This window comes from Podarcis bocagei, assembly GCF_964188305.1.
Source record: "Podarcis bocagei genome assembly, chromosome: 4".
NCBI classification, from domain to species: Eukaryota; Metazoa; Chordata; class Lepidosauria; order Squamata; family Lacertidae; genus Podarcis; species Podarcis bocagei.
Genome location: NC_138128.1, coordinates 43,204,079 through 43,231,414, shown reverse-complemented (window position 1 = coordinate 43,231,414; position 27,336 = coordinate 43,204,079). Strand labels below are relative to the sequence as shown.

Below are 27,336 nucleotides of genomic sequence, written 5' to 3'. Positions count from 1 at the left end.
CAGACCTAGCTTCATGTGTTCTCACAGGCGCCTTTATGTGAACTACTGTGAACACCTGAAGTCTTCTATAAATATAGCCTTCTGTAATAATGTCTGCCCTACATACCTGTTGATCTGTTTGTACGTCCACCAGCTCCTTCTGAACCATTTTGTGGCATGAAGCAACAAAGCAAGGTACCATTAGCAACTTGTGGGGAGGAAGTGCAAGTTATAGGCTATGTTTGAGGAACATGCAACCATTCACATGGGAGAGAGCCCCCCCCCCGACCTCTTCTTCTTAAGAACTGCAGAAGGGATTAGTAATACTTTCCCCTGGTTTGCAGATCTATTTGGTTTTTGTAAGATCAGCAGTCACCTCAGGTCTATTTGTATGCGTAATAACTTTCATCCTAAAAGGGTTTGAAGCAAAGCATCAAGAATTATTGTGAGTTTGTACATTGGAACAATGCTTTTTTCTGGGGGGGATGCAGGGGTATGCATACCCCTAAACATTTTGTGAAACTTGGTACTTTTGTCCATTTACTGTATTAATTTCCCCCAATTTGAACTATAAAATGGTAATTTTCTTGAGTCAAAATGAGAGTACCCCTAAACATTTTTAAAGAAAAGAACCACTGCATTGGAAGGTATATACATTGGAAGGTGTAGAGGGATGTAAGCAATGAGGAAAGAGGAAAATGAGGTAGACCTCAATCTTTACCCAGATGAGACCTATTGAAATTAATGCATCTAATTTAGCCATGTTCATTAATTTCAAGTTAAAATTAGTCCAGTACCACTCCCAGTCTCTAAGGTTGCGCAGGAGTCATTTTTTTAATTAACATATGCAGTTAAATACAACAAAATATAGGAGACTCTGTCTACTCATATCTGTTTTCTCTCCGTTAACAATTTCCTGATATAGTGGGGAATAGCCACATGTAAATAATGTTAGTCACACCAGCCACAAAGTCAGCTTGACTAATTTGAGAGCACTGATAAAAAGATACTGATTAGAATTATGTGAGGAACCAGTTCATGCCCTGTTGGCTCACTGGTTCCACCCTCTCCATCACATCTCCATTGCCCTCTGCACACTGGAGAGCAAATGCGTACAGTGGGAAGTCTGTCGTAATGGTGGATGCTCCCCATGTGATTTAGAGCCCTGCATAATCAAAGTTCTAAAATGTGCGGGGAGCCTATCCATGTTCAGCAGGCTTCCCACTGCAGATATTTGCTCTCCAATAAGTGAAAAGTGGCAGAAGTGAGTAACAGCAATGTAACTGAGGAGGCGGGAACAGTGAGTTCTGCCCTGCATTGCTAGAGCCCTTTTAACACTTGAACCAGGGTTATTATCCTAAGGAAACAGCATCACCACACAATAACTTCAGATGCAATCTCAGTTTATGTCCCTGCACCACCGCATACGTTCAACCAGAAACCATTTTGTGGAGCATTGACATTTACTTGCTAAATTAATGCTGGTGGGGGTCTTACAAGACTGAGGTCAGCAAGATTGGGTCGCCATATGGCAGACGCAGCATTTCATTAGAGATTCTGGAGGCTTTTGATTTAAAGGCAATAAGAGTGCTTGTCTGCTATTCCTTTTGTGGCAGGAATTTAGGGAGCCTTTACATTCTGATCTTGTCGTCTAATTCGAGAGGCCAGCCATTCTGAAAGCATTTACAAATTACAGTGTCCGGTCATTTGTGTAAACTGTGTCAGGATGATTTAGGATTTATTTGTAGACATGAAGATGAGCTTCACAGTCTAATATTACTGAACTTTCTTCCTTTTACTGAGGCTAATTCGTGATTCAAAGGTTGCTTCTGTTGGTTTCTTCCAGACAATGGAATTCAATTATTCATAGGAAAAAATTATCTGGGTCAAGGTTCTCAGGCCCATCACAATTAATGACAGGAAGAGATTCTGCACACTACACTTGGTGTTAGCCCAAAAGCCAAGGAGTGCAGCAATTCTGAAAATCCTCCTAACATTCAGAGCCACAGCTTTCAAAGCCAGTGGGTGCCAACAAGCTTAAATACTAATACTTTAGCACAGCTGGGTTGTCAGTTACTGTCATAGACCTGACTTGTGCATCACATTAAACCATGCTCCTGGGTGAGAGACTGGAGCAGTGGGTGAGGGGAATGTGAATTAACCTGGATTCCAAGTGAGAGATGGAATGCTGGGGAGCTGTGTCTGTGGTGAGAGCATAAATGCAGCTCGTGAACAGATGTCTAGTTTGATTGGTAGGTGATATTAGAGGCTAGTATTATTATTAACATTAGTTTGGTGGCAGAAGAAGAAGGAGGGGGTGGGAGGGCAAGTGGCACCGGAAAATATCTGAATCTGCTTGTTCACCCTGATGTAACAATAGTGGCTACAGAGTTGAAAGTTGAAGTGATGAGTGAGACAGCTCTCAATCACTATATATAGGTAGTTCATTGTATATAGGTATGCCACTGTCAGGTATTTTGATTTTGCTAGTTTACACTGTTTCAATTTAGTACATACTGTATCTTTATAGTGATACGATGTTCACCGCTTGGGGGGCCTCTGAGTCCAAAAGTGATACATAAATGAACCACAACATAACATAATTAAAATAAGCTATGGTTTTCTGTGAATGAACTGCAGGCTGGTGCATGCTTCTGAAATTCTCTGAGCATTGTCACTACACTGTCAGAAAATTGTCTGGCTTGTTGTGTCATCCGAACCAAGGCTCATGCTTTATTTCTCTCCAAACAGCCAAGGTTTGCTCTTGGCTTTCCGCTCATGGTTTGTTTGGCGAAAACAAACCACAACATGAGTTTGGACGACACAACAAGCCAGGCAAGCTTGTTTCCCAGTGGTGCAGCAGAAGCAAGGGAGGAGCAAAGCACCTATGATTTCAGCAGTGTGCACTAACATGCTGCTTGTTTACATGAAACTGTAGGTCATTTTAACTGTGGTCGAACGTGACATGCCAACCAGGCTTGTAGTTACATGGTGGAAACAATTGGGTTGCCTGTCGTACGTCTTGGCACAACTCCAAACTTTTGACTGCAGCAGATGTAAACTGCTCTGAAATGAGCCACAATTCCAAGCAATTTATCTGAAATTGTTATTTGTTCCAAGAAGTAATTAGTACTGCAACCTTTGAGAAAAGGATATTTGAAATATGTAAGCTTTGTTTTTATTTCATGAATTATGAAATTACTACATTTCCCCTGAAAGATAATGTAAGGGGGAAGAACCTAAACCAATTATTTTGTTAGTCTAAAGCAGCATATATGGGGTTTTTTTTCTTTCGAAAAGTAGTTATTTGGAACCAAAAGACATTTTATTATACACTGCAGTACAGAGGAAACCCTGCCCCCCCCCAAAAAAAACCCTTTTTGTTGTTCCTTCTGGGAAATAATAGACTTTCAAAGCATCTACAAACTTGGCTTTCAGGTGTTCCCCACTTCTTTCTTTTCAATTGGTCATGTTAAACTTTTTTCTATAGTTGCTGTGGTGTTATAAAAACTACCATGTACGTTTCTTGTGTGATTCCTGATACCCATTGCTCCATATGCATCTCCTTTGAAAAACAGATGCTAGTTACACCAAAAATAAGCAATGTACTTGGATTTTCTGGACTTGGAGGCTGCTTTGGGGCTCCTATAAGGAAGATTATCTGAGTTTCTGATAAGAGTCAGTTCTTACACTGTCCAGGCCAGTCCTGGACATCTGGCAATCTTAAGGTTACTGGTGTGTCACACGCCTTTACTCTAATTGCCTGAAGGCACAGATATGCATGAAAACACATTTTTAGCGCCAACAGTTTTCTAGTGAGAACGCAAGCTGTTGAGAAAGCATGTTGAAGATTCTATAGCTTGTCTGACAAAAATGCTTTCTTTGATATAAATATGCCTTCTTGTTTAGATGCACAAGCATCTGGCTCCATGTATGTAGCATGTGTGTGCTCAGGTGCGAAAGGTGCATGGTCCCATGAGGATAACCTCATAGGGAATGTATTGTCTGACTTGAAGCAGATGGTGTTTTTTCCTGACTGATAGGGGCACATTTTTGAACCATTAACTACCGTGGCTGAACACCGACTCAGCTCAGGTCATAGTTCTGTGCTTCTGATACCTTGCTCCAATTAGATAGGGACCACCCAAGAGGCAGTTATCCATATCTTTTCATACTGAACTTTTTAAAGAAGGTAAGAGCTGATTGAACAAGTTACTGGTCTGATTCAGTTTAAGGCAGCATCCTACATTCCATTGTCAAAGTGGGATTCTGTTGTCCACATGTTGCGTTTGTGAGGGGCTTCTTTCAAGCAGTGAATTGAATCTCCCATACGCAGCAGGCCTCAAGGCTTCCAGCTCTGATGTTACTTGTTTTGCAGTAAAGGGACATACACGGAGCAGGATTGACCCTGCCGTTAGGTAGAGTGAGGCAGCTGGTTTGGGGTGTCTTGGAACAAAAGCTGCAGATTGTTATTGTTGCATTGCTGCTGCCGTGGATAAGGAGAGGAGCTTGTGGGATTTTCTGCATCTCATGCCAAATTATCTAAAATGGCTTTGGTACCACCCACAAGGACTGTGGGGAGAGGGTGTGTCTTCTGCTCTGCCTCAGGTAGCAAAATGTATTTGGCTGGATTTGAGCCAGTACTGTTATCTAGCCTTACTTCTTTGAAAGGCCTAGTTCCCTTAAAAAGGAATTGTTTCTTACCAGGAATGATATTTGGAAGCATGCCCTTGCCATTCTTGAATTTACGCAGTTACTAGGCGCGCCCAATTACACCTCACCAGTCTGATACTGAATACGTGAGCTAACTCCCATGGCATTTATCAAAGATAAAAGATATACCGCACAGTAGCCTGTTTGATCCTTATCTTTCTCTTCCTTTTTAGCACTATTTTCTTTCCTCCACTTTAAATGGATGGTCATCTCAGTATTGTGTGGGAAGACATAAAACAACAACAAATTAAATTTTGGGCAGCACCAAGCAGTAAAGCTGTCATTTGATGAAAGCTCAGAAGGAGACCATTACATGAGACTCATCCTGTTGGGAGATAAAGTAGGGAATGTCTTTGGGTGCTCTTGGCTGTAGAGCCAGGAATGCTGAAACGTAAAGGCGGAGACAGAAGCAGCAACCGCAGGACAGTTTGCAGAGATTTTTTGCATGAATGAATGTGGTTTGAGCATTATAGTGAGAATGCCATTCTTTTCAAAGCTGACCCTTTCCTACCTTCTCAACTTTTGAACTGTCTGATAGAGGGAGACAAGCTGTGCCTGAAATGTGCACACATCACATCCTGCCTCTCTGGCTGTCTACAATCCATTTGCCACTTCTGGCATGCCTGTATTAAAAGAGAGACACAAAAATGGTAACTCAGATGGTAACTCCTTAATATAAAGTTAGGGCCAGGTACTGAACACCCAACACCAAGCTCATTTAATAGAAAATGATTGTATAACATGACCATTAAATCATAAATCCTTACAAAGTCTCAATTCCCTTTTGGGATTTTGCCATTCACACTGTATGTGTAAGTGTATCTGTTGTCATCACTCTGGGTGGGCAGTTGTAGTGCAGACAGGGCTGTCTTTTAGGCACTAATTAGGCAGCGCATTAGGGAGTAACTGGTGCCTTAGCCAATCAGAGAAAGGACACATGATTTTATTGAACGTTACTGTCTGCTGTACTTTCAAATTTGCAAAATAATATTAAGAATTCAGGAAATGGATAAATATTTTTTTCAAGCAGAATTTGCTTTGGGTGCCTTCTGGATTATCAGGGTTGCTAATATTTCATCCTGTCAACAACTTGAGCTAATTATGTATAGTTTATTTGCCATAATTTCAAGGCATATCCTATTTAATAGGGTTAAAGTTCTAAATGTGAGACATTATTAAATATGCAGAATGGCCTACATGACAACAGCATTATCAATAATTAATCCCATTATAATCTATGGCTCCATCACAATCTTGATCTGTGTTCTGGGCTATATTTTTAATGACTTGTTTTAATTTTTAAAACCTAGAAATGGTTTTACTGTGATGACCGATGAAACAAAGCATGACTGACTGAGAAGGTCCTAATAATAAATGGCTAGAAGTAGCAAAGTAGGTGAAGTAGGCATGTAGCCCTGCAGTTATATATTTAAAAAACCTTATCCAGCACTCTGCATTCATTCCTCTCAAAATGATTTACACACACACATCTATACCCACACCCACCCACACACCCCATTCAGATAAATAAATAACAGTTACAACATCCAGATAGTCATTACCATAGGCCTGGTTTGTACAGCGTGGCAAGCCAAGCTTGGTTTTTTGGGACTGTGCAGATGCACATGCTCCCAGAGAGAAATGTGCAGCTGCTTTGCTGTTGTCCCACTGAACTCAGCCAAGGTTTGGCTTAGCCTGTTGGCTTGTGGTTAAGCTTCTTACTAAGCAGAAGTGGGGGGGAGCAGTAAAAAGGAGTGGGGAGGATTTTTACTACAGAAAAATCTTCATAGTTAATCAAAGTTGAGTAGTAAGAAGAGAAAATTATGTGATTAGTGGGTTTTTTTTTTAAGGTTTCCTTCATATCTCCCTAGCCTTTTTCATTCAACTGGGGGAGAAAATCTAACAGTAATTTTGTGTTTTACACTATTTTCAAGACAGGTGGCATCTTCATGTTCAGAAACTCCCATCCTGGCAAGCCGGCTAAAGTGGGGTTAATACTTATCTTTTAAGATCACTCCTTCATTCTTCCTTGCTAGTTACACAAAGTGCCAGAGCAAAAGTGGAGCCAGTTCTAGCCAGAGACTACATTCCATGCTGACAGGTTGAGTTCTGCCCTCAATAAGCTATTTAGACTGTGAGCATTCTTTCCTAGCCCTGCAGGGTCATCATAACTCAGCCTATCAAGTCTACTTTCTTTACACACCACTGACTAATATAAAAAGCATGCTTCCAAAACTGGACTTTTCCTCCTTCCCTGACCTATCAGACCAGTGAGGTAATACAACATCTGAGCTCTTAGTTACTTGGAAGGGTAGAATTCAAATATCACAAATGGAAAAGCACAGAGCAGGCAATTACTTTTCAGCACCTCTCATCCCACATGAAGCAAGATTACTTGGCCCTTATTCATTACATGAATGTGGTGTTGGCCTGGATAAAGCAAAATGCGCTAGCGAAGAGCAAAAAGGAATTTTAGAAGTAACTCTGGCCCTACTTTAAGTACATTTGAACATATACAGAGCATTTTGCTGGTCAGTGAATTCCCATTCCAGTTGCCACCACAGGTCAGTGGCAACAGCACATGAGTTGCATGCAGAAGTTCTTGGATTCTGTCTCTGGGTTCTCTAAGTAAGTTTGAGAAGGTCTCCTGCCTGGAACACTGGATAGAGAGCCTCTGTCAGTCGGTGTTGACAATACTGAACTAGGTAGACCAGTACTCTGACTCATTATAATACAGCTTCCTGTATACAGTCTAGCAAAAATTACTTAGGTCATGGCTGAGCTTTTAAATAGCACTAATTTAATATATCACTTATTGCACAATTATGTGCATGCGTACTCATATGTAAGCCCCTTATTCTGTAATAAGCATATTTAGGGCTGGAGTCTTAATGACCAATTTTTTTTGAAGTATGCTGTTCTCCTTTGCAAATGGTAGCTTGCCCAGGACTAGAATTTGATCTTGCCGATTCTCATTAGCATTTGACCTACTACACATTTCTGAGCTTGCCATGGACGGATCAATTTACTGTGCCGTCAAGAAGAAATTGTTGGCTTGAGTCAGCTAGAGCATTTCGCTCTGCAAGTACCTTGGGGTACGATCCCCCTGCACCGCAGTCTTATTGTTTAGTAGTGCAATTTGGATGCTGCCTTGGATCAGCAGACTTGGCATTTTCAGACCTAGGATTCTAAACATGATTGCTGTTAACAGCTGCTTTAATGCCGACAGTCCTTATTGGATTAAAAGAATCATCCTAGCATAATTGGGCATTAGGCAGCATTTTTATTTTTATTTTGTATTGGGATTTTTAAAAACTACCATGGCGCTATTGAAATGAGATATCACTGAAATACTGAGTTTTCAATCATTTCACAAGCTTGTAGAGAATTCAAAATTAATACCTTGTCTTTGGTAATCCAAAAGTATGAACCTGAAAAGTAAGTGTATGATTCCAGTTTGTAATTTGCAGGTGATAAACAAATTCTGGACAAGGCTACATGTCCAGATGGAGATTGGGGACAATCGTTATTCTTATCCCTTGCTGGTATATGTTGGTTGGTAAGGATCAGCACAGCAAGGGCAGGATGTCTCTTGTCAAGCAGCAACACCCTTACATTCAGAAATATTTCTTTAATGCCATACTTTCTGTCCCTGTTGTTCTTAGGAACTACATCTGATGGTCACCTGAAATGTAACAATTTAAGGATACTCGTTGAGACACTCTTATACCACTTTAACAATTATGATTTCCATCAAAGAATCTTGGGGATTGTAGGGTTGTTATGGTTGATGGAAATTATAGCTCTCTGAGGGGTGTTTCAGCACCATTAACAAACTACAGTTCCCAGGATTCTTTGGGGAAAGCTATGGCAGTTAAAATGGTAAACAGTATTTTACGTGCATGGTGCAGATTGTTCTGATCTTTGTTGAACATGTTTGATTAGCAGTAATTCCAACTATAATGCAAGACCCATTTCAAATACTCTTATAGGGACAAAAGGGTCTCTTCTCTTATATATGCACATAGCATGAAGAAAGGGGTATTGAATGATGCAGGACATTTCGAGTCTAGAAGTTGCACAGTGATGGCAGTCTGTTACCTCCAAATTTGTATTCTTACATCTTTAGGGCATATATATCTGTGATCATCTTGAAGGTCCCAGGCCTCAGAGAGGTTAGGCTGGCCTCAACTAGAGCCAGGGCTTTTTCGGCTGTGGCTCCGATCTGGTGGAACGCTCTGTCACAAGAGACCAGGGCCTTGCGGGACTTGACATCTTTCCGCAGGGCCTGCAAGACAGAGCTGTTCCACCAGGCCTTTGGCTAGGGCACAGCCTGACTCCCTCCCTCGGCAATCTTCGCAGAGCTCTGGCCCAATGGTTGCCAGTGGCTTGAATTAATTAATTTTTATAATGAATGATTTTAGAATGTTGTTTATGTTGTACTTTTGTACTGTTTTATTGTTGTTAGCCGCCCTGAGCCCGGCTTCGGCTGGGGAGGGCGGGATATAAATAAAATTTATTATTATTATTATTATTATTATTATTATTATTATTATAGTGTACAGTGTGGGTTGGCCAGCTGCATTGTGTGAAAATAGAGAGATGGGGAGGAGTGTATTTGTGTGTGTAAATGAAAACAGCTCTTTTAATTAATTTATGAGTCCTTTGGGATGCTCACTATATCATCTTCAGAATCAGTTAAAAAAAGCTGTAACAGCAAGCAAACAGTGATTTGGGGTGCACTTTAATTGTACATGGCACATTTAGTTTACACAGTTGTTCCAACAATCACCCACTGCACAGTTAATGGTGTTTTGTTGTGTGAAAGTCAGTAGGTTGCATTTTTATTTACTGCTTTTTGCAAAAACCAATCTATATATTCATCAAACACAAGAGCACAAATGCAGTCTTTGACAACTTCATTTAAAAAGTACATTAAAATACCTTTAAACTGCTCTTTTTGTGCTTATACAGCAGAATTCCCCAATGAGTACAACACTGGCACAAAGAATAATTTGTCAACGTTCATATTGATTTTCTTTGGTTATCCAGCATTTCAGAGTTGGAATCAGAGGGTTCAACTATTTCCCTCTTTTAGCATAATACAAAGGAATGCAAGGCGTTCTACTTCAACAGGTCTTTCCGTTGTTCTTCTCACTTTTGCCAATAAATTTCCATCACTCTAGGGCATGAGGCATTGGAAGAATCCAGTCCTGTAGTAGTTGTAGCCTGTTCCTTCCATTGATTCTAAGGCTGGGAAGCACAGTCCTTAACCCTGCTGGATTAGAATAAAGGCCTCTCTAGTCCAAAATTCTGGCCCACAGTGGTCAACTAGATGCCTATGGGAAGCCCACAGCAGGAAATGAGTGCAGTAGCACACACCTGTTTGTGCTTCCCAGCAACTAGTATTCAGAAGACATAGGGCCTCTCATCACGAAGGTAATCATAACTGCTAGCCACTGATCTCCTCCATGAATAAACCCATTTTACAGCCACCCAAGCTGGCAGCCATTACTACCTATTGTGGTAGCAAATTCCATAGTTGAACTATGTGTTGTGTTAATGTCCTGAATGTTCCCAAGTCAGCCTCATTGGATGACTCCAGTATTATGAGAGAGGAGAAGAAACTTCTCCCTTTCCACTTTTGCCATACCTTGCATAATTTTATGTGCATCTATTTTGCCTCCCTTATTCACATTTTTTCCTAAACTGGAAAGCTCCATGTGTTGCAGGCAAGTTGCTCCATTTTGGTTGAGCTTTTATCCTATGTCCATAAGAGGTTTGTTTTTTAATCTTTAAGGTGGTCCTGGTCTCACTTATTACAGAAGAGCTGCATTACAAACATATTCAGCCGCATTTCATATCTGGGGGTAACCCCAAAATATTTCCCAAAGACAAAGGCAACATCTTACCAGGGATAGGGACCATATGAAGGGAATTATGCCGGGCAATAAAGAAAGAATTGGAGCATATGAATTGTTCATCTCAGGCCAACTAACTCATACCTATTCTTAAACACTGCAGCAAGATAAAAAGAAAAGGGCAGACTTTGGTCATAGGGGACTAACATAGGGGAGAAATAAGTGTATTTTATTTAGGAACTGTTACAGACATGGATGTTTTATGTACAAAAATGCTTATGGAGCTTCTTGATAATATATCACTCATGGATGGGAATGGGCTCCTGGGAGTCCATTCTGTCAGTACTGTCATCTCAAAAGTAAATTGCTTGCTAAAGAGGAAGGAGAGAGACCTGCATACTTGGCTTGGAGAAAAATGAAAACCACCTAGCTAGTGATCAAAGGTGTCACTGCTTAAGAGATTTCTGACTATAGAAACTATATTATTATATACACATACAGATGTGGAGGTCTGTTATGAAACCAGAGAGGTTAAACAAATATGTTTGGGTTGCAGCATCTGGCAGCTTCTTCTCTATGTACAATGGTACATTCTTCTCTACATTAACACAATTAGTGCTAATGGCATAAGGACCCAATGCCTCATTCGCCAACCCTGGAATTGTGAAGGTTGCACAAGGTTCTGATATGGAAGATATTGCCATTTAGATCTTGCAAAGCAAGGTTCTGCAATACAGTTTGCAACTGCATAGTGTTTACTTGTGTACTGATAGGGGTTATACTTCCGAGCTATGGCAGATTCAAAATTTGCTGATCTGAAGAATCTTACTGATTTTTACAGGAAAATAAGAGGGTATTATTGGTCATGTTTAAATTCTGTCTGTGTTTGGTTCAGACTGAATCATAATGATAATCTAATGCTTCTTTTAAGAAACACCTTGTAAACCACTGAAGCCCCAGGAAGTTTGCATGAAGGGTATGTGACAGCTACTCTTTGGTAACCATTCATTTTGATTTTTTTTATGTGGAGGTTATATGACATTGCCTCAAGTGATTGTTATCCCAAAGTTTCCCATGAAATAAAGTTTGTTGCGCAAGAGCATGAACTCGTCTTTAATTGCCCACCCTTCAAATTTGCCAGTAGAGGATTGAATCTCACCTATAAAATAATGACAGCCTGGAAGTGGTCTTTGTCAGTGACTTCCAATCATGTGTCCTCTTAAACTTAAACTTAAACATGCAATTTTGCGAGGTGTTTTTCATACTTGTCTTAAATGTGGTTCCAATACCCATCTGGCAATAATGCAGGATAGATTCCCCTGCTACCTCTTCTTCTGAATATAGATGAAGGAGTATATGGTATGGTCAGCTATATTTCACTGTTATTAGCAGACTGGTTGAGAACATAGTACATGCTGTTGTCTTGGCTCAGTGGCTAGGACACTGTAGGTCATAATAATACCATTTGGCCTTTCTACACCTTCAGATGCAGTATGAATTTTAAAAGGTATTTGGTTTACAATACAGCATTTCATACATGGCAGCCTAACAGAAGCATTAATACATATGTACTTCTTTGCTGACAAATCAGTAAGAAGGTAGAAAAGGCCTTGGAGATGCCCTTTCCCCTTCTCTCTACATCCTGAGGCACTTATGTCAAGAATAGAATAGTTAACAACTAAAGACCTGTGTACAAATTTCATGGGTGATGGGAGATGGCTTCAGGGGAAACATGTTTTCAGAGGCCAATTCCCCGCTCCACCACCATGGTCAGTGGAGGGGTTTTTTGCTTCCCTTCTTTAGGGAATGGCTGCAGTTCATTGGCAGAACTGATGTTTTGAGGGTCCCAGGATCAATTTGTGGCATTTCCAGTCTGAGCTGGGAAAGAGTCCTGTCTGAAACCTTGGAAAACTGTTGCCAGTCAGTGTACACAATACTGAACAAGATTGACATATGCCCTTCTTGCAGCTTAAAGCAGGGTATGGAACCTGTTGCCCTCCAGATGTTTCTGAACTCTCATCATCCCTAACAATTGATATGCTGCTTGGGACTGATGAAATTAGAGTCTAACAACATCTGGTGGGTCATAGATTTCTACCTTTGGTTTCAATGAACCTATGGGTGGAGGATATTGGAGTTGGAGAAATCACATCATAGAATGTGTGTTCTCTGAGAATCGTCCCCCTCCAAGAACAAGAACAACCAATCTGTTACCCTCCTGAAGCTGAACTCCCAACGTCAGCCTCAGCCAGCATGAACATGTTTAGCCTGGAGAAGAGGAGGTTAAGGGGTGATATGATAGCCATGTTCAAATATATAAAAGGATGTCACATAGAGGAGGGAGAAAGGTTGTTTTCTGCTGCTCCAGAGAAGCGGACACGGAGCAATGGATCCAAACTACAAGAAAGAAGATTCCACCTAAACATTAGGAAGAACTTCCTGACAGTAAGAGCTGTTCGACAGTGGAATTTGCTGCCAAGGAGTGTGGTGGAGTCTCCTACTTTGGAGGTCTTTAAGCAGAGGCTTGACAACCATATGTCAGGAGTCCTCTGATGGTGTTTCCTGCTTGGCAGGGGGTTGGACTCGATGGCCCTTGTGGTCTCTTCCAACTCTATGATTCTATGATTCTATGAACAAGGTTAGAGATGATGAGAGCTGCAGTTCAACACCTGGAGGGCATGCTAGGTACCTCTGCTTTAAATTATGAAGGGGTAGACTTCTTTTCAGCTTAAAGGACCTTTCAGTGGTATTCAAAGCTAGTCCCCCTCAGAGTAGATCTACTGAGGCTAATGGACATGGCTAACTTAGGTTCATGGATTTCACTGGGTCTACTCTGTGTAGGATTTAGTTGCATGCAGCTCCCTATGAGGAGACAAATTGGGATTAGAATATGTGCATCTTATCCCCTCCCCCATCTTAGCCTAGCAAAGTTTTAATGCAGGAATGAGGAACCTGTGGCCTTCCAGATTTTGCTGGACTACAACTTCTCTCATCGCTGACTGTTGGCCATGCTGACTGAAGCTGCTGGGAGTTCATGTTCAACAGCTTTTGAAGGGCTGCAGGTTCCCCATTTCTAGTGCACTACACTCTCTGGTCTGCTACAGTGATGGTTCTCTAGTGTCACAGAGTTCAGGCAAGTAGTTCTCTCTGTATGCAAGCTGCACTGGTGGTGCAAGGTGGGGCCTGCTGCCGGGGGCCAAGGTTTGAGTCCTCCAGTGACATATAGTATGATGACTGCAATGATATTATATGAGAGAAATAGGTTTTGGCATTGCATGGAAAGTCCCCGGTCGTGCATAGGCAAGGTCTTTGGGGAGAAATATTACAGTGAGTCATTACAGCATCCAAGGAGAGGAGATCAAGGTCTGCCTCCACCCTACTTTCATAAGGTTATTTAGGAACAGTAAACTGTCCATCAGCAAGGCATCTTTTTTCCATTTTAAAAAAAGATTATTATGCCTTTTAATGCTCAAGGTCACCTTAATATGCTGTGGCATCAGCATGCCAGATGTTATTGTGCATAAAAATGAACATGCACAGGGACAATTTGATTTTATCTTGCCCCCTAAGCAGCTTTGGGATTATATCACAAAAAGCTCTGCTGTCCCTGCGTTTTATGCATTGGTATTAAAAGTGGGAGGATTCCAGGAAGTGGCAGCGTTCTCATAACTCAGATCATTTGTCATGTTCATACACATGAAGGTATGTAGCGGAGCGCAAGGCTGCTTAGTTGTGGCCTAAATCATCAGAGCATGCAGAGAGCTGTCTTCTCCAATGACTCTGAAAATCATTCTGCAGACTGATCAGACTTCAGAATTTGCTGGCACTTTGTGCCCTAGTGTTTCCAAGATATAGATTGCTTCAGCAAGTTTTTAATGGAAGATCTTAATCTCCTAGCGCCCCGAGCTTTGATTTCCCCATTTCAAACCCAAAGTAAATAACACAGAGAGTTTTGAAGCTCTGTTTGAAATGTTTTGGCAAAACAGCCAGTTGCCCTGAGAATAATATAAACAGCACAAGTGCTGGGGCACAAGATTGCTGAGCACTGGAGTTAAGTGTCAAGAACTGGATTCTTCTATCCTCTGCTTGTTTAGAAAGCCTTTATTCTTGGTGGAAACAGATGTGATGTGGGAGATCTCTAATAGGACCTCCTGAAGTTTTAATTCTTTAGTTTTGCTGTTATTGTCGTGTGGTTATTTGTTTTACTGCAAATTGTGACAAGGTCAGCTCTTGCAGGACTGTAGATTTCAGTTATATGTTTGATTTCAGGTGTGGTGCCCCTTTGGGAAGTGCACAGATTCCAGTATGGAGTCAAGGCATTTTTGCAGTAAAACTATGGAACTTGTTCTAACAGGAGGAAGTGATGGCCACCAACTTGGCTTTAAAAGAGGACTGGAAAAATTTGAGGACGATAAGGCTCTCAGCAGCTACTAGCCACTGTGCCTATGTTCTAATTCCACTGCCAGAGGTAGTATGCCTCTGAATTCCAGTTGGGCATTGCAGGTGGGCAGAGTGCTCTTGCATTTATGTCCTGTTTGCAGGCTTCCACAGGCATTGGTTGGCCACTGTGAGACTGGGATGCTGGACTAGATGGGGCATTGGCTTCATCCAGTAGGTCCTTATATTCTTATTTTCGGGCTATTTAAAATTTAAATATTAATTTGTGTATGTGTGTGTTTAATGTTCACAGGTGCCTTAACTTTTAAAAATAAGATATGTCATACCTCTTCTTAAAATGATATTGAAAGTCTAAATATGAATAGTAAAACAATAAGGGCTGCCGTTCTTGCATGGCCACCATACAGTGGTACCTCGGGTTAAGTACTTAATTCGTTCCGGAGGTCTGTTCTTAACCTGAAACTGTTCTTAACCTGAAGCACCACTTTAGCTAATGGGGCCTCCTTCTGCTGCCACACTGCCGGAGCCCGATTTCTTTTCTCATCCTGAAGCAAAGTTCTTAACCTGAGGTACTATTTCTGGGTTAGCGGAGTCTGTAACCTGAAGCATATGTAACCTGAGGTACCACTGTATTGGAATCTGCACTTTTCCCAAGGCAGTTCTACATCTGAAATTGATTATAAAGCTGGGAGGAGCACAGAGAGAAAAAATGCATCTGCAGCAGCACAACTAGATGCCTTCATCTGCTGCAACAAAACATGTCTCTCCTGCATCGCTTTCTACAGCCACAGCAGGCGCTGTAACTCTCCAACCGTTTGACATTACCCCCAAGGGCACACTTCTCTGTTGTCTCTTGAGATGGATGGATGCCATCTCATCTTAACTTTCCCTAGCAGGGCAGGAGAACTTAAATAATAAGCTTTTAAATTTGTGTGTTATTGTCACGAATAATATTTGACAGCCAGTATTCAAATGTGGTCATTTTTGACTAGGAAGTGAACTTTAATCAACATACACTAGAGACATGAGTCATTTTGGGCAACAGCTGGTGGCGGTATGCCAGTGCGATAACTGTTCCTACATTTTTTAAGTGTTCTGGGTTGGTAATAACAATGAATTAGATTTTTTAAAAAAAAAACACCTGAATTAGGGTAGAATTTGCCAAGGTATTTCTATATATACCTCCATCAAATGTAAAGAGTAGTAGAAGGGCAATATACTCTGAGTGTCCCTTTGGGGTTAAAGCAGAGTAGTGTGATGCTATGAGGAGAGGGACATTGCAGTTTATTTTCCCCTGGGAGTTTCTCTGTTGTGATAAACAAAAACAGCAGCAAGCATTTCATCTGAGTGTCACTGGCCTGAACACAATGAAAACTGACAGCCACTCTTTCCCAAGGAGATGGCGGGGTCTGTAACAAATAAGAGAAAATGACACACTTCTTGGGTCACTAGAGCTCTTGATAGAAATGTATGTGCAAAAAAATCAAGCCACAAACACAGCACAGATAAGACTGGCCCAGTGAGATGGGGAAATGGCTTCCCAAAAAAAGAATTTTGGGAACTATAGTTTACCCACAACAGAACTACATTTCCCAGAATCCTTTACAAACTACAATTTACAGGAATCTCTGGGAGATGTCATTGTTGGTATTTAATGGTTTGTTTGTAATTGGTTTAAAAGAGTAAAAGAGTTCCCTAGATGCCTAGATATGGGTTTGAGACAAATACTCTCTTGGGGAGAGCCCCAGCAAAGATTTAGAGTCACAAAACATGCAGACAAGTTAAGAGTAGAGATATAGCTTGTTAGACCTTTAAATTATCCCCTTTTAAGTTTCTTCCCTTACTTCCCTTAGCTTAGAAAAAAGAGACCACATGTTTGATAAGTTAAAATGGTTTGCTTACAAACTCTTCAAAGGTCAGATTCATGTGCTTTTCCATACAGCAGCAAGAAAAGACAGGCAGTTTAACATAGTTTCAAGAAGGTAAAAGTTTCTAAATCATTTGTCTAGAAACACGAAGATGGCTTGGTAAAGCCATGTGGTCAAAGTTTGGAGCATCCAACTCAGATGTCCTTTCTGATTGAAATCACATGGTCGAAGAGGGTGAATAAAGACTATGGTAATCCTCCCTCCCAAAGAGGCTGATATATCCCACTGTCATGTGCTTTAACTATATGGGGTGTACTCTGTTAGTGTCTTCTGCTAGAGATATAGCTTTTTGGGATACCAGAATAAGCAGGACTGTATAGGAAATTGGTCTTTGACCTGATGGATCATAGATAGAGATGTAGAAGGCTGGAAAACCCCAGGGAAAACTGGGGAAGGGGAGAAAAGCATCCCCCCATTCATATCTCTAGTTACAGAAAATTGGCCTTTGAACGAATGTGTCATGACCAACAATTGCATCACACCAGTATTATCACCACTATTTTTGACATGTTGGTTTTAGAAGAAGGAAGAGAGGAGAGAGAAAGTGGAGAATCTCAAACATAAGAGATAAAGCTTAAAAGTAGATAAAAAGCAATATGTAGCCTAAGGATAATATTTCAGTTCAGGAACTGAAATGGTTGAATACTGCTGCTTAGAGAGTTTTTATACCTCAACCCAAACATAGAAAAAAATCATAAATAAAAAGTACAAAAATTATTAGATGCAGTAAAATGGACTGTTGATTAAATAATGGGAATTTAAAAAGTACTTCTTGATACAGGGACCATTTTTATGCACAGCTATGAGGGAATGTGACATGATTTTTAAATATGAAAGCGAAGTTTCTCGGATGAGCAAAATATGGCCTAAATTGTGTGCAGGTAGAAATTCTTCTCCTACAGAAATGTTAGCATGTACCGGTAATCCCTTTCCACTGGGAGTTACAACTCCACCCCTCACCTCCTCACAGACACAGTCCTGCAGCAGCTGCTTCCCTGGGCCCTCTTCATATTTGTGCAGTTTTGTAAGGGAGCAAAAATGTGCGTGGCAAGTCCTTTTTTCCTCCCTGTCTCATGCCCAGTTCCAGTTTGTAGCTTCATGGCTGAGTAGGAATAAATACTCAGGATTATGGATGGAGCAGAAATTTGATTCAGTTAATGTTTAAAGGTGAATCTACTAAACTGGCCCTTACCAAACAACACACAAACCAAAACATAGCTATGCTTCAGAATTCTCACTTGCTTGAGTTTTGTGGTTTAGTTCTCCAAAAAAAAAAAAATGTTTATATTATAGCAAAATGTGCATAAAAATATATTTGTGCAAAGAACATACCAAAATCCATTATATTTGGGCACATTGCTAGCAAAGATATATACATTAGTCAAAACTGCATACAAAAGTATATTTATTAGGATAAATTCACACCAAAATGCTGATGAGCTGCAGAAATGTGGATAATTGAAATTAAGATTGGAAAAATTAGAAACTAAAAGAACAAATTGACAAATTCTTCCATCCCTACCCAGGACAGCCCAATTCAAATGCAACATTTTATTCACTATACACCACCCTGTTTTTCATGTGTTCCACATACATATTATGAAACACTTTTGCAGCTGTGTTTCAGTGTAAAAGGATCTGTAGAACAAGCAGGTTTCCTCATAACTTTTTTTCAAAGTTCATTTTTGTACAGTCTCACTTTGATACCTCAGGGGATGGGGGAGGAAAGCAAAATAATTGGTCTAGCTGATACGATTGCAAGACCTATTCCCTTTGTTGGTTTTTAACCCTTCACCTTTAAAAAAATATATAAAAGGCACCCCACATTTACCTTTTAGCTATAATTATTTTACACTTTTATCATTTTGGAAATGTCACATTCCTTGGGAATCCATAACTGCGCTTCCTTGGATTGATCCATTTGTATGGTTGGCATTTGGGAACTTATGCAAGGTGACATTCGGAGAAGAAGCTCATTTTTAAAAATAAGTTACTACATATTAATGAGGATTCATGCAGCCCTGAATGCAATCAGTGACAAAATTCAATTGGATAAGGATTACAGCCCCAAGCAACATTTGTCGTTCTAACAAGCTCTGAATTTGTTTATTACAAAGGGATATCACAGACGTGGAGTTGTGCTTTAATTCTGTTAAGCTTTGATGAATGCCATCAAAGTTTCTACAGGAAAGAGAAGCAGACATTGCAAAAATAGTTGAGCAAAAGCAAGATTTCCTGCTTCTAGCATTAGGGCACCTGCTGGGCACAGGAAACAGACAAATCCCACATCTCAAAATCTACACTTGTTTGCTGTCTGTTTTCATTAGTGGCATCCTGTATGTTTGTAACGTCTGATTTTTGTGTTATGCATTATGGTAAATATTGTTAGTAACTTAATGCAGTCTGTACCAAATCCTGGCCCTTGGCCTGGTTAGCACTTCACTGTTGTGCTACTGAGCACAAAAGTTAGAATCTCATAAAACAGGCACTAGTTTGGCTATGATGTCCATTCATCTTGTATGTGGCCATTGGGACAAATGGCTGGGTTCATCCCGTGCCCAGCTTTTGTTTTGCTGCTCCTCCTTTCCCTTCAATATGATAGAGGCTTAATTTTTTTGTAAACATTTTAAATATGATTGTGCAAATGCTTGTACACTAGGAATGCTTGAAATATGAAATATTTGCGTTATGGGCTGTTGTTGAGATAAGATCTCACGAGAGCAGTTTTCAGAGGCTCCTACAAGCTAATGACCCACAGAAACATGACTATTCCTAATATAGCTGAAATTTTACAGCTGTACAGTTGTCAAGAACAATACCGTTTGTAACAGCTTACATGGTGTGATGCAAAATAGAAGTAGAAAGATAAAAGATGCCTATATTTAGGCTCTGAGTGGATATTTGGGAACAGACTGTTATGGTTACCACCCAGACAGCTTGATCATGACAATTAAGCCTACCCATTAATGGACTGTGGCGGTATACTCTACTGCCAAAGAACAGCAGAGGTAGGAGAGAACTGGAAAGAAAAAGCAGAAACTTATAAGAGAGCTTTTAAAAGATTTCAGTTCCAGACTAGAACATCTTTGGTCAGCTATGATAAAAACATTAGGAGAGGGCTTTTACCTTTTTTACCTGGCTCTCAAACCAAGAATAATTGAAAGTGACATGTTTCACTGGGCTGACTCTATGGGTTGTATGCAACTAAATTTTGTTCAAAGTAGGCCTATTGAAATAATGGACGTAACTTAGTCATGACCATTAATTTCAGTGTGTCTTCTCTGAGTAGTAGGGGTAACATTGAATACATTGCTATGTTTGTGTAGGAAGAAATGTTTACACATTTTGAAATTCTGTGTAGCTCTACATATCTGAGCAAAAGTGTTGTGTATTGCATTTTGTGTTCTCTATCCAGTTTTGATCCTTCAGTGCTCTAAGAACTTGAGGTATGGTGAATAGGCATATTTGGGTAATGTGAATATTTTATGGGGCAAAGGTGAGATCCTCTTCACAGTATGTTGGTCAGGCTCACAAAAAAGTCAGCTACATAAGGAAGCAAAGTTGGCCCTGGGCTAGGGGTGGCATTGTTGGCACCTGCCAAGGCCAACTCTCCAGCGGTTGTGTGTCCACTGCCAGTCTCTGGAGCCTCTTGACTATTCTGTTTCTCCTCCTGCCACTGCCTGTTCACTCGCCCAATCTAACACACAACCAGGGAAAAGAGTAAGGAGACAGACCAGCATCTTCTACTTCCCTTGCGCTCTTCCTCTGGAAATAATAACAAGTAGTAGTAGTAGTAGTCACAGTCCATCACACTTTTGCTGCATGAGAAGACTTGTGTGTAGGCACCTTATTAGAAGCTTTCATTCATTTAGCAGAGTTTCTGGAAGCAGTGGTCAGCAATTGAAGTTACTCTTTGAGATGAAACACTCACAGATGCCATAAAACTCAAGTCAAGTGATTCATTGCTTGACCGGCCATAAGTGCATCACAGTAGTACTATTTACAATCATTATAGTAATAGCTGTAACGGCATAATTAAGTTTCAGTCTCTCCACCTCCTCCTCCTCCTCCTTCTATGCCCTTCCTATCTGACTGGGTTGCCCCAGCCACTCTGGGTGGCTTCTAACATGAATAAAAACATAATAAAACATTAAACCTTAAAAAACCTCCCTGTACAGGGTTGCCTTCAGGGCCCAGAGAAAGAGGGCAAGTGAATGAGCAGAAGTAGCATGCAGCAATGTGAAGGGGATGGTCCTCAGAGTGGGGACACTAAGATAATCTTTCTTAGGGACCCCTCAAAACCTGGACCCTACACCAGTAAGAAGACTTTCTGTATTTTGGAGTGTGGCTGCAGCTTATAAGTGTATTCTATCTAATTGGTGTAAAAGTAGATTCTTTTTATTTATTTTTAACCACAAAGAGGAGAACAGAAGCTATGCAAGGAACTCCACACTCAGCTAGGAAGCTAGTGGCAGGGTGGGGACTGCTATGTCTACCACAATACCTAGCTTCTATAGTTCCCTTTAGCCTCTGACCTTCAACAAGCCCTGGAACTATTTTAGAGAAAGCATGCCTGCTTTAATAGATCTATGTGCACTGATGTGATTGCCTCTGACTGAAGGCAGAAATGAGGGTCTGGCATGATGTGTGTCAGGACCTGTTTGTTTACGCAATCAGGTATCCCTGGGTATCAGTGATTGAGCTCAGCCTCTTCCCCTCATGTATATACATGTTCAAAGGATGAATCAGAGGGGTTTAAAAAAGGTCAACTGGTAAGATCAAGAGCTCTTGTCTTGACTCACCTCCCTTTCATTGCAGGTGAAGTCTTATTTACATTAGCAAGATTAGTGGATGAAAGCCAGTAGCATAGGGAAACATAGTGACCTATGATTGGCTGAAGAGATTCAGCAAATGGATGTGGTCTGAACACACTGGAATACTTTGTGTGTACGCTGGGATTAGTTATTCCGGGAGTAACATAGGTAACACGGAGGTAGCAAACTCTGGATGTTGAGTTGTACCGGTAAATACATAGCCAGGGAGATGAAGTATAGGAGGAGATGCAAGGAACTTTTCTCAGCTTGAAAGCATTAAGATCTTTAAACTTAACGCTTGATAAAACTGATGAGAAACTATTGTTTGTTTTTCATTTCACTGTGTTTGTGTGTGTTTAAACAAATACTACTCTTCCACTGCAAATAGTTGTGATCCCAATCTACTGAAATAAATGGAAGATTTGCCATTAACTTTAGGATTGTTCTTGTAATGTAATGGGTTAAAAGTCTTCCCAGCCTCAGCTCTCTAGATCCATGACTTAAGTATCAGGGGCATAAGGGTAGTATTTCTGGGAATTCAAAAATAAGTCAGCAGCTTTTCTTCTTACATTTTAAAAATGTTTCTCTCTCGGGCCTTTGACATTTTGGATGCTCTAATTTGTATAAATGCAATGAAAATCCTTCTCTTTTACTTATTTTCAATGTGGCATTTGAACTGCATCTTTGGTGTTGCCGCAAGCAGTGGAACAGTTGGCAGAAACCTGCCACTGCTGCTTTCTTTTGCTAAGCTTGAGCAGCTATTACAGGGTGAAATAACATTTTGCAAGACTGCCCTGGAAAACTCATGCTGCTGATCCCTGAACATGAGTTAAGCTAGGCAAACAAATGTGTGCTTGGCAAGGACACAGATTATAGGTTACAAGGGGGCTTAGCAGAGCACATTTTAACGCAGACCACAACTTTTTCATCTAAGTGCAAATCATATATCAATTGGGGGAGGGGACGGAGAAGGAGCAAAGCAAAACAAAAACCCAGAAAGCTTTAAAGTTGATGGGAGAGATTTGTCTTGAAGCTGAAAATTATAGAGTTCAGTAATGGAACAGGCAGAGGCGGCATGTAAAGGAAAAGTATAGTGAAACATTTGATGAAACAATAAAGTGTCGTGCTGAGGAAAAGGGAACAAACAGCGTAGAAGGAAATACTTTAGTCTAAAGAGGCATTCTGCCCCTCCCTGTTCCCATCATTTATATTCTTAAAAGCTTAAGTCAAATGGTTTGTTTGCTGCATTTTTCCCTAAGATTTTGACCTAGTTCATGGGTAGGCAGACTTCATGCTTAGAGGATATACTTCTGTCCCTTGGAACACTGGAATCTACCAGCCAAAGTCACAAAATGGTGGTTTGGGGTGCAGACAAAGTCTGCCAAAAGAAAATGCTCTGTTCATTAGTGGAGAGCTATTGCAATCACTTACAAGCAATATCATCTATAAATGACTGTAATTTGTTTTAACTGACTTTAATATTGTATTTCACCTCATGGTGAAGCATGGGTAAGAAATCAAATAGCTAAAAAAATAAGAATATATATATACACCCAGCACATAGCAAGATTGCAGTGAGCCAAGTGAGCCAAGGGCAAATATGAAGGCAACAGGTAAAGAGAACCAGGCAGGATTTGGTGAGAGCTGAAGCAGAGCAATCAAAACAGACAGATGTTCCAGGCCTAGGTGAAGGGTTGTAAACAGGAGCTGTTGACCACCCTTTCAGCAGCCTGTTTCCTTTAAGCACTTAAGGGAACATAGAAAGATGTCCTATACCAAGACAATATTGCTGGTCCATCTAACCCAGTATTGTTTGGACTTACTAGCAGTAATTCTTAAGGATTTCAAACGGGTCTTTCCCAACCATTCTTGGAGATGCCGGGAACTGAATTTGAGAGATTCTGTATGCAAACCATGGGCTTTGCTAGGGACCACTGAGACCAGAACCAAAGAAAGCAGGGAAATTTATGGCCACAGGTGAGCTGTATCATTCCAAGATAAAGCAGGGCTATTGCTGAGCTTCATAAATTCCAACAGGTCCTGTCTATTTCTCTTTTCTGTTAGACCTGGTCTGTTTATAGCCTGAAAATTTACATTTATAATAACCTTGTTTTGAACACACTAACCTACTGTGCTTCCTTCCATTCTGCATCTGGCCAACATTCCTGATTTTTTTGTTTGTTTATTATTTTAGTCATTGCTGATGGCTCACTGGAGAAAACCAGTGATGATGTGGGAAGTGAAGAAGACTTGTATGAAGACTTCCGAAGTTCTAGCCATCGTTATGGCCACCCAGGTGGAGGAGGAGAACAGCTTGCTATTAATGAGGTACTGCAACTACGGGTTTCTAAGGAAAATAAGACAGAGCTATCATTTTTAAACAACAGCCGCAACAGTGAAACTATTATGATTAACCAGGCAGGACTCTCTTTGCAGAAGATGCATTTTCTAGTGGTTCATTTATCTGTTAACTCCCTCATGTGCATGAATTTTAGTAGGCAGACATGCAAAGGCAACTTCCTTTGAAAGAGCATATGGGAGACGTATGATGCTCAAAAATATGTTTGCAAATTTTAAGGTGGAGAAAAAATGATGGAGGATGCATCAATAAGCTCAATCAGGCCAGTTAGCTTAAGACAGAATCACTATGTTCCAGAATCCACCATTAGAGCACACCAGGTTGTTTCCTTTTAATTTTTCATATTTTGGAAGGCCTTTAGGTTAATTGCCAATTAATTGTGAGCATTTGTTAGTTCTGTGATATTATTTTATTATCCTAAACATTAAGTTGATGTTGGGTATTTTGGGTGATTTTTAATACATATAATTGAATTTTAGAATAATTTGTATGATCTGTGACTTTTTAATTAATTTCAATTACTTTGAGTAGAAAAGTAGGCAACAAAGTTCTTCAGTCTACTAATATATCTGAACCTAGCAGCTGGTATGTTCCATATTGTTCAATCAGAGCTCTGCCTGATGCACTGCTGATCTAGCAAGGCCATTGTTGTGTGTGATTTTATTGGTGTGTTCAAAACTGATTCTTCAGCTCTTATGTTTCACTTTGTTGGGACAAGCAGCATATATACTGAAGTTCTGCACAAGACTTCTTATTATCTTAATGTTATAGGTGGGCTAACCAGCAGAATGATTAAACAAAATTTCAGAAGTGTTGTGCTACTGCGATCTTTGTTTACATGCATCTGTAAGTGCACAGATAGGTCGTTCAACTCAGACCAACTTCCTTTGCACTCATTGGATGGCATGGGACTTGGCTGTGCTTCCACTATTTGATCAGGAAGAGAGGTCCTCTCATATTTATTGAGGACCTCTCTGTCTTTCTTTCGGAAGCAACTTTGAATGCACCTTCCAGAAAATATTTGGCTTGGGCTGCCCCCTGTCCCCTCTATTGTTTATAACAGTATTAGAAATACTAAACGAGAGACTGAGGGGGGCAACAGAAGTCACAGGAGTCAGGGTAGGAAAGAGGGAATACAAAATCAAGGCCTTCGCAGATGACATTGTACTAACCTTAGAAGACCCAAAAAACAGCGTAAAAGAAGCTTTACAAAAAATTGACGAATTTGGAGCCGTGGCAGGACTTAAGGTAAATAAAAACAAAACCAAAATGTTAGTTAAAAATTTAACAAAGGAAGAAGTGATAGATCTAGAAAGAAAGACCAAAATTGCGGTAGCTAAGAAAGTGAAATATCTTGGGATCTGGGTTACAGCTAAGAACATAAATTTATACAAGGATAATTACGATGCCACCTGGAGGAGTATAAAGAAAGACATGGAAATTTGGGGGAGGATGAAACTCTCCTTTTTGGGGAGGATAGCTGTTGTTAAAATGAACATTCTGCCTAGAATGTTATTTTTATTCCAAACCATCCCCATACTTAAAGGCCTAAAACAATGTAAAGAGTGGCAGAGAGCCTTGGCAAAGTATATTTGGCAGGGGAAAAGGCCACGGATAAAAATGAAAATTTTGATAGACAAAAAAGAAAGAGGGGGTTTTTCTCTCCCGGACCTAAGTTTATACTATGAAGCGGCTTGTATATATTGGGTAAAAGATTGGATAAAACTGGAGAATAGAGAGCTACTGGACCTGGAAGGCTTTAATAATTGGTACGGATGGCATTCGTACCTTTGGTATGGGAAAGTGAAAGTTCACAAGAGTTTCTTAGATCATATTTTTAGGGGACCATTATATCAAGCATGGGAAAGGAACAAAAACCTCCTCGAAAGAAAGACCCCATGGTGGATTTCACCAATAGAGGCCTTAACGATTAAGAAAATAAATATGGAGGAGATAAACGCCACCTATGAAGAAATGTTAAGAAAAACTGACCAAGGGCCCAAACTCAGACCTTATGAAGAAATAAAAAATTTATTCACTGGTTGGCTGCAATACCACCAGGTGAATGATTTGTTAAAAGAGGATAAGAGGAAGGCGGGTTTTGATGATAAAAAATCAAAATTTAGTATAGAAGTAATAGAAGGCAAAAATAAAACCCTGTCCAGAATTTATGATATATTACTAGAGTGGTACACAAAAGATGAGGAGGTGAAGGAGGCAATGATTAAATGGGCAATTGACTTTGGTTATAACATTGATTTTGAAAGGTGGATAGAAGTTTGGAATTGTAACATAAAGTTCACAGCATGTATGGCATTGAGAGAAAATATCTGGAAGATGCTATATAGATGGTACCATACCCCTGTGAAATTGGCCAAAATGTATAGATTAAAGGATAAGAGATGCTGGAAATGTGGCGAGGTGGAGGGTGACCTATATCATTTATGGTGGACATGTAAAAAGGTGAAAGGCTTTTGGGAATTAATTTATAATGAACTTAAAAAAATATTTAAGTATACCTTTCCCAAGAGGCCTGAAGCCTTCCTGTTGGGAATGATGGATAAAGAAATTAAAAAGGAAGATAGGACGATATTCCTCTACGCCACCACAGCAGCGAGAATTATGTTGGCACAATATTGGAAAGTGGAAACCATCCCCAACATAAAGGACTGGCAGATTAGAATGGTAAACTATGCTGAGCTTGACAAACTAACAGGTAAAATAAGAGATCAGGATGAACAGAAATTTCTGAAAAATTGGAGTAAATTTTGGAAATATATTGGAATAAATGCTTAAAGTGAATTGACGGGGTTAGAACAATACGACCAGCGAGTGAATTTAAGACTATAGATTGAAAATCAAATACGTAATGGAAGGAGATATTTGATACTTATCAAAAGGATGGAGGGAAGTTCAGATTGTGTGTCTTTCTTTTTTCGGATGTGTGGTTTTTGTTTTTTTTTCCTCTTTTTTTTCTTTGTAATTTTTTCTCTGTATTTTCATATATATCTGTTTTTTGTGTATAACTTCAATAAAAATGCATTTAAAAAAAAAAAAGAAAATATTTGGCTTGGAGACATAGTGATTATGATGATTTCCTGTAGAACTGCAGACTTTGCTTGGTGATTTTTTCCTCCTGAAAAGTGTTCTGTTCATTATTAAAAATGCTTTCAAGTCACCATCTAGGATCAAGGATTAAATATGCTTTTTTATTCAGTGAAGGTAGTTTCTGTACACTTTGAAAATATATGTTTTTCCATTTGTATTTCCTTCCTTTCCTCATT

The 27,336-nt window shown here is 40.1% G+C and overlaps 1 protein-coding gene across 5 annotated transcripts in view; it reads left to right on the top strand.

Moving 5' to 3' along the window:
* ARHGEF4 (Rho guanine nucleotide exchange factor 4) overlaps window positions 1-27,336 on the top strand; it is a 155,895-nt gene that overhangs the window by 87,397 nt on the left and 41,162 nt on the right. For all 5 annotated transcript variants that reach the window (XM_081191095.1, XM_081191096.1, XM_081191094.1 and 2 more), the window contains one exon: window positions 23,888-24,021. In XM_081191095.1, the coding sequence (XP_081047221.1) occupies window positions 23,888-24,021 (134 nt within the window). The remainder of the gene's footprint in view (window positions 1-23,887; window positions 24,022-27,336) is intronic.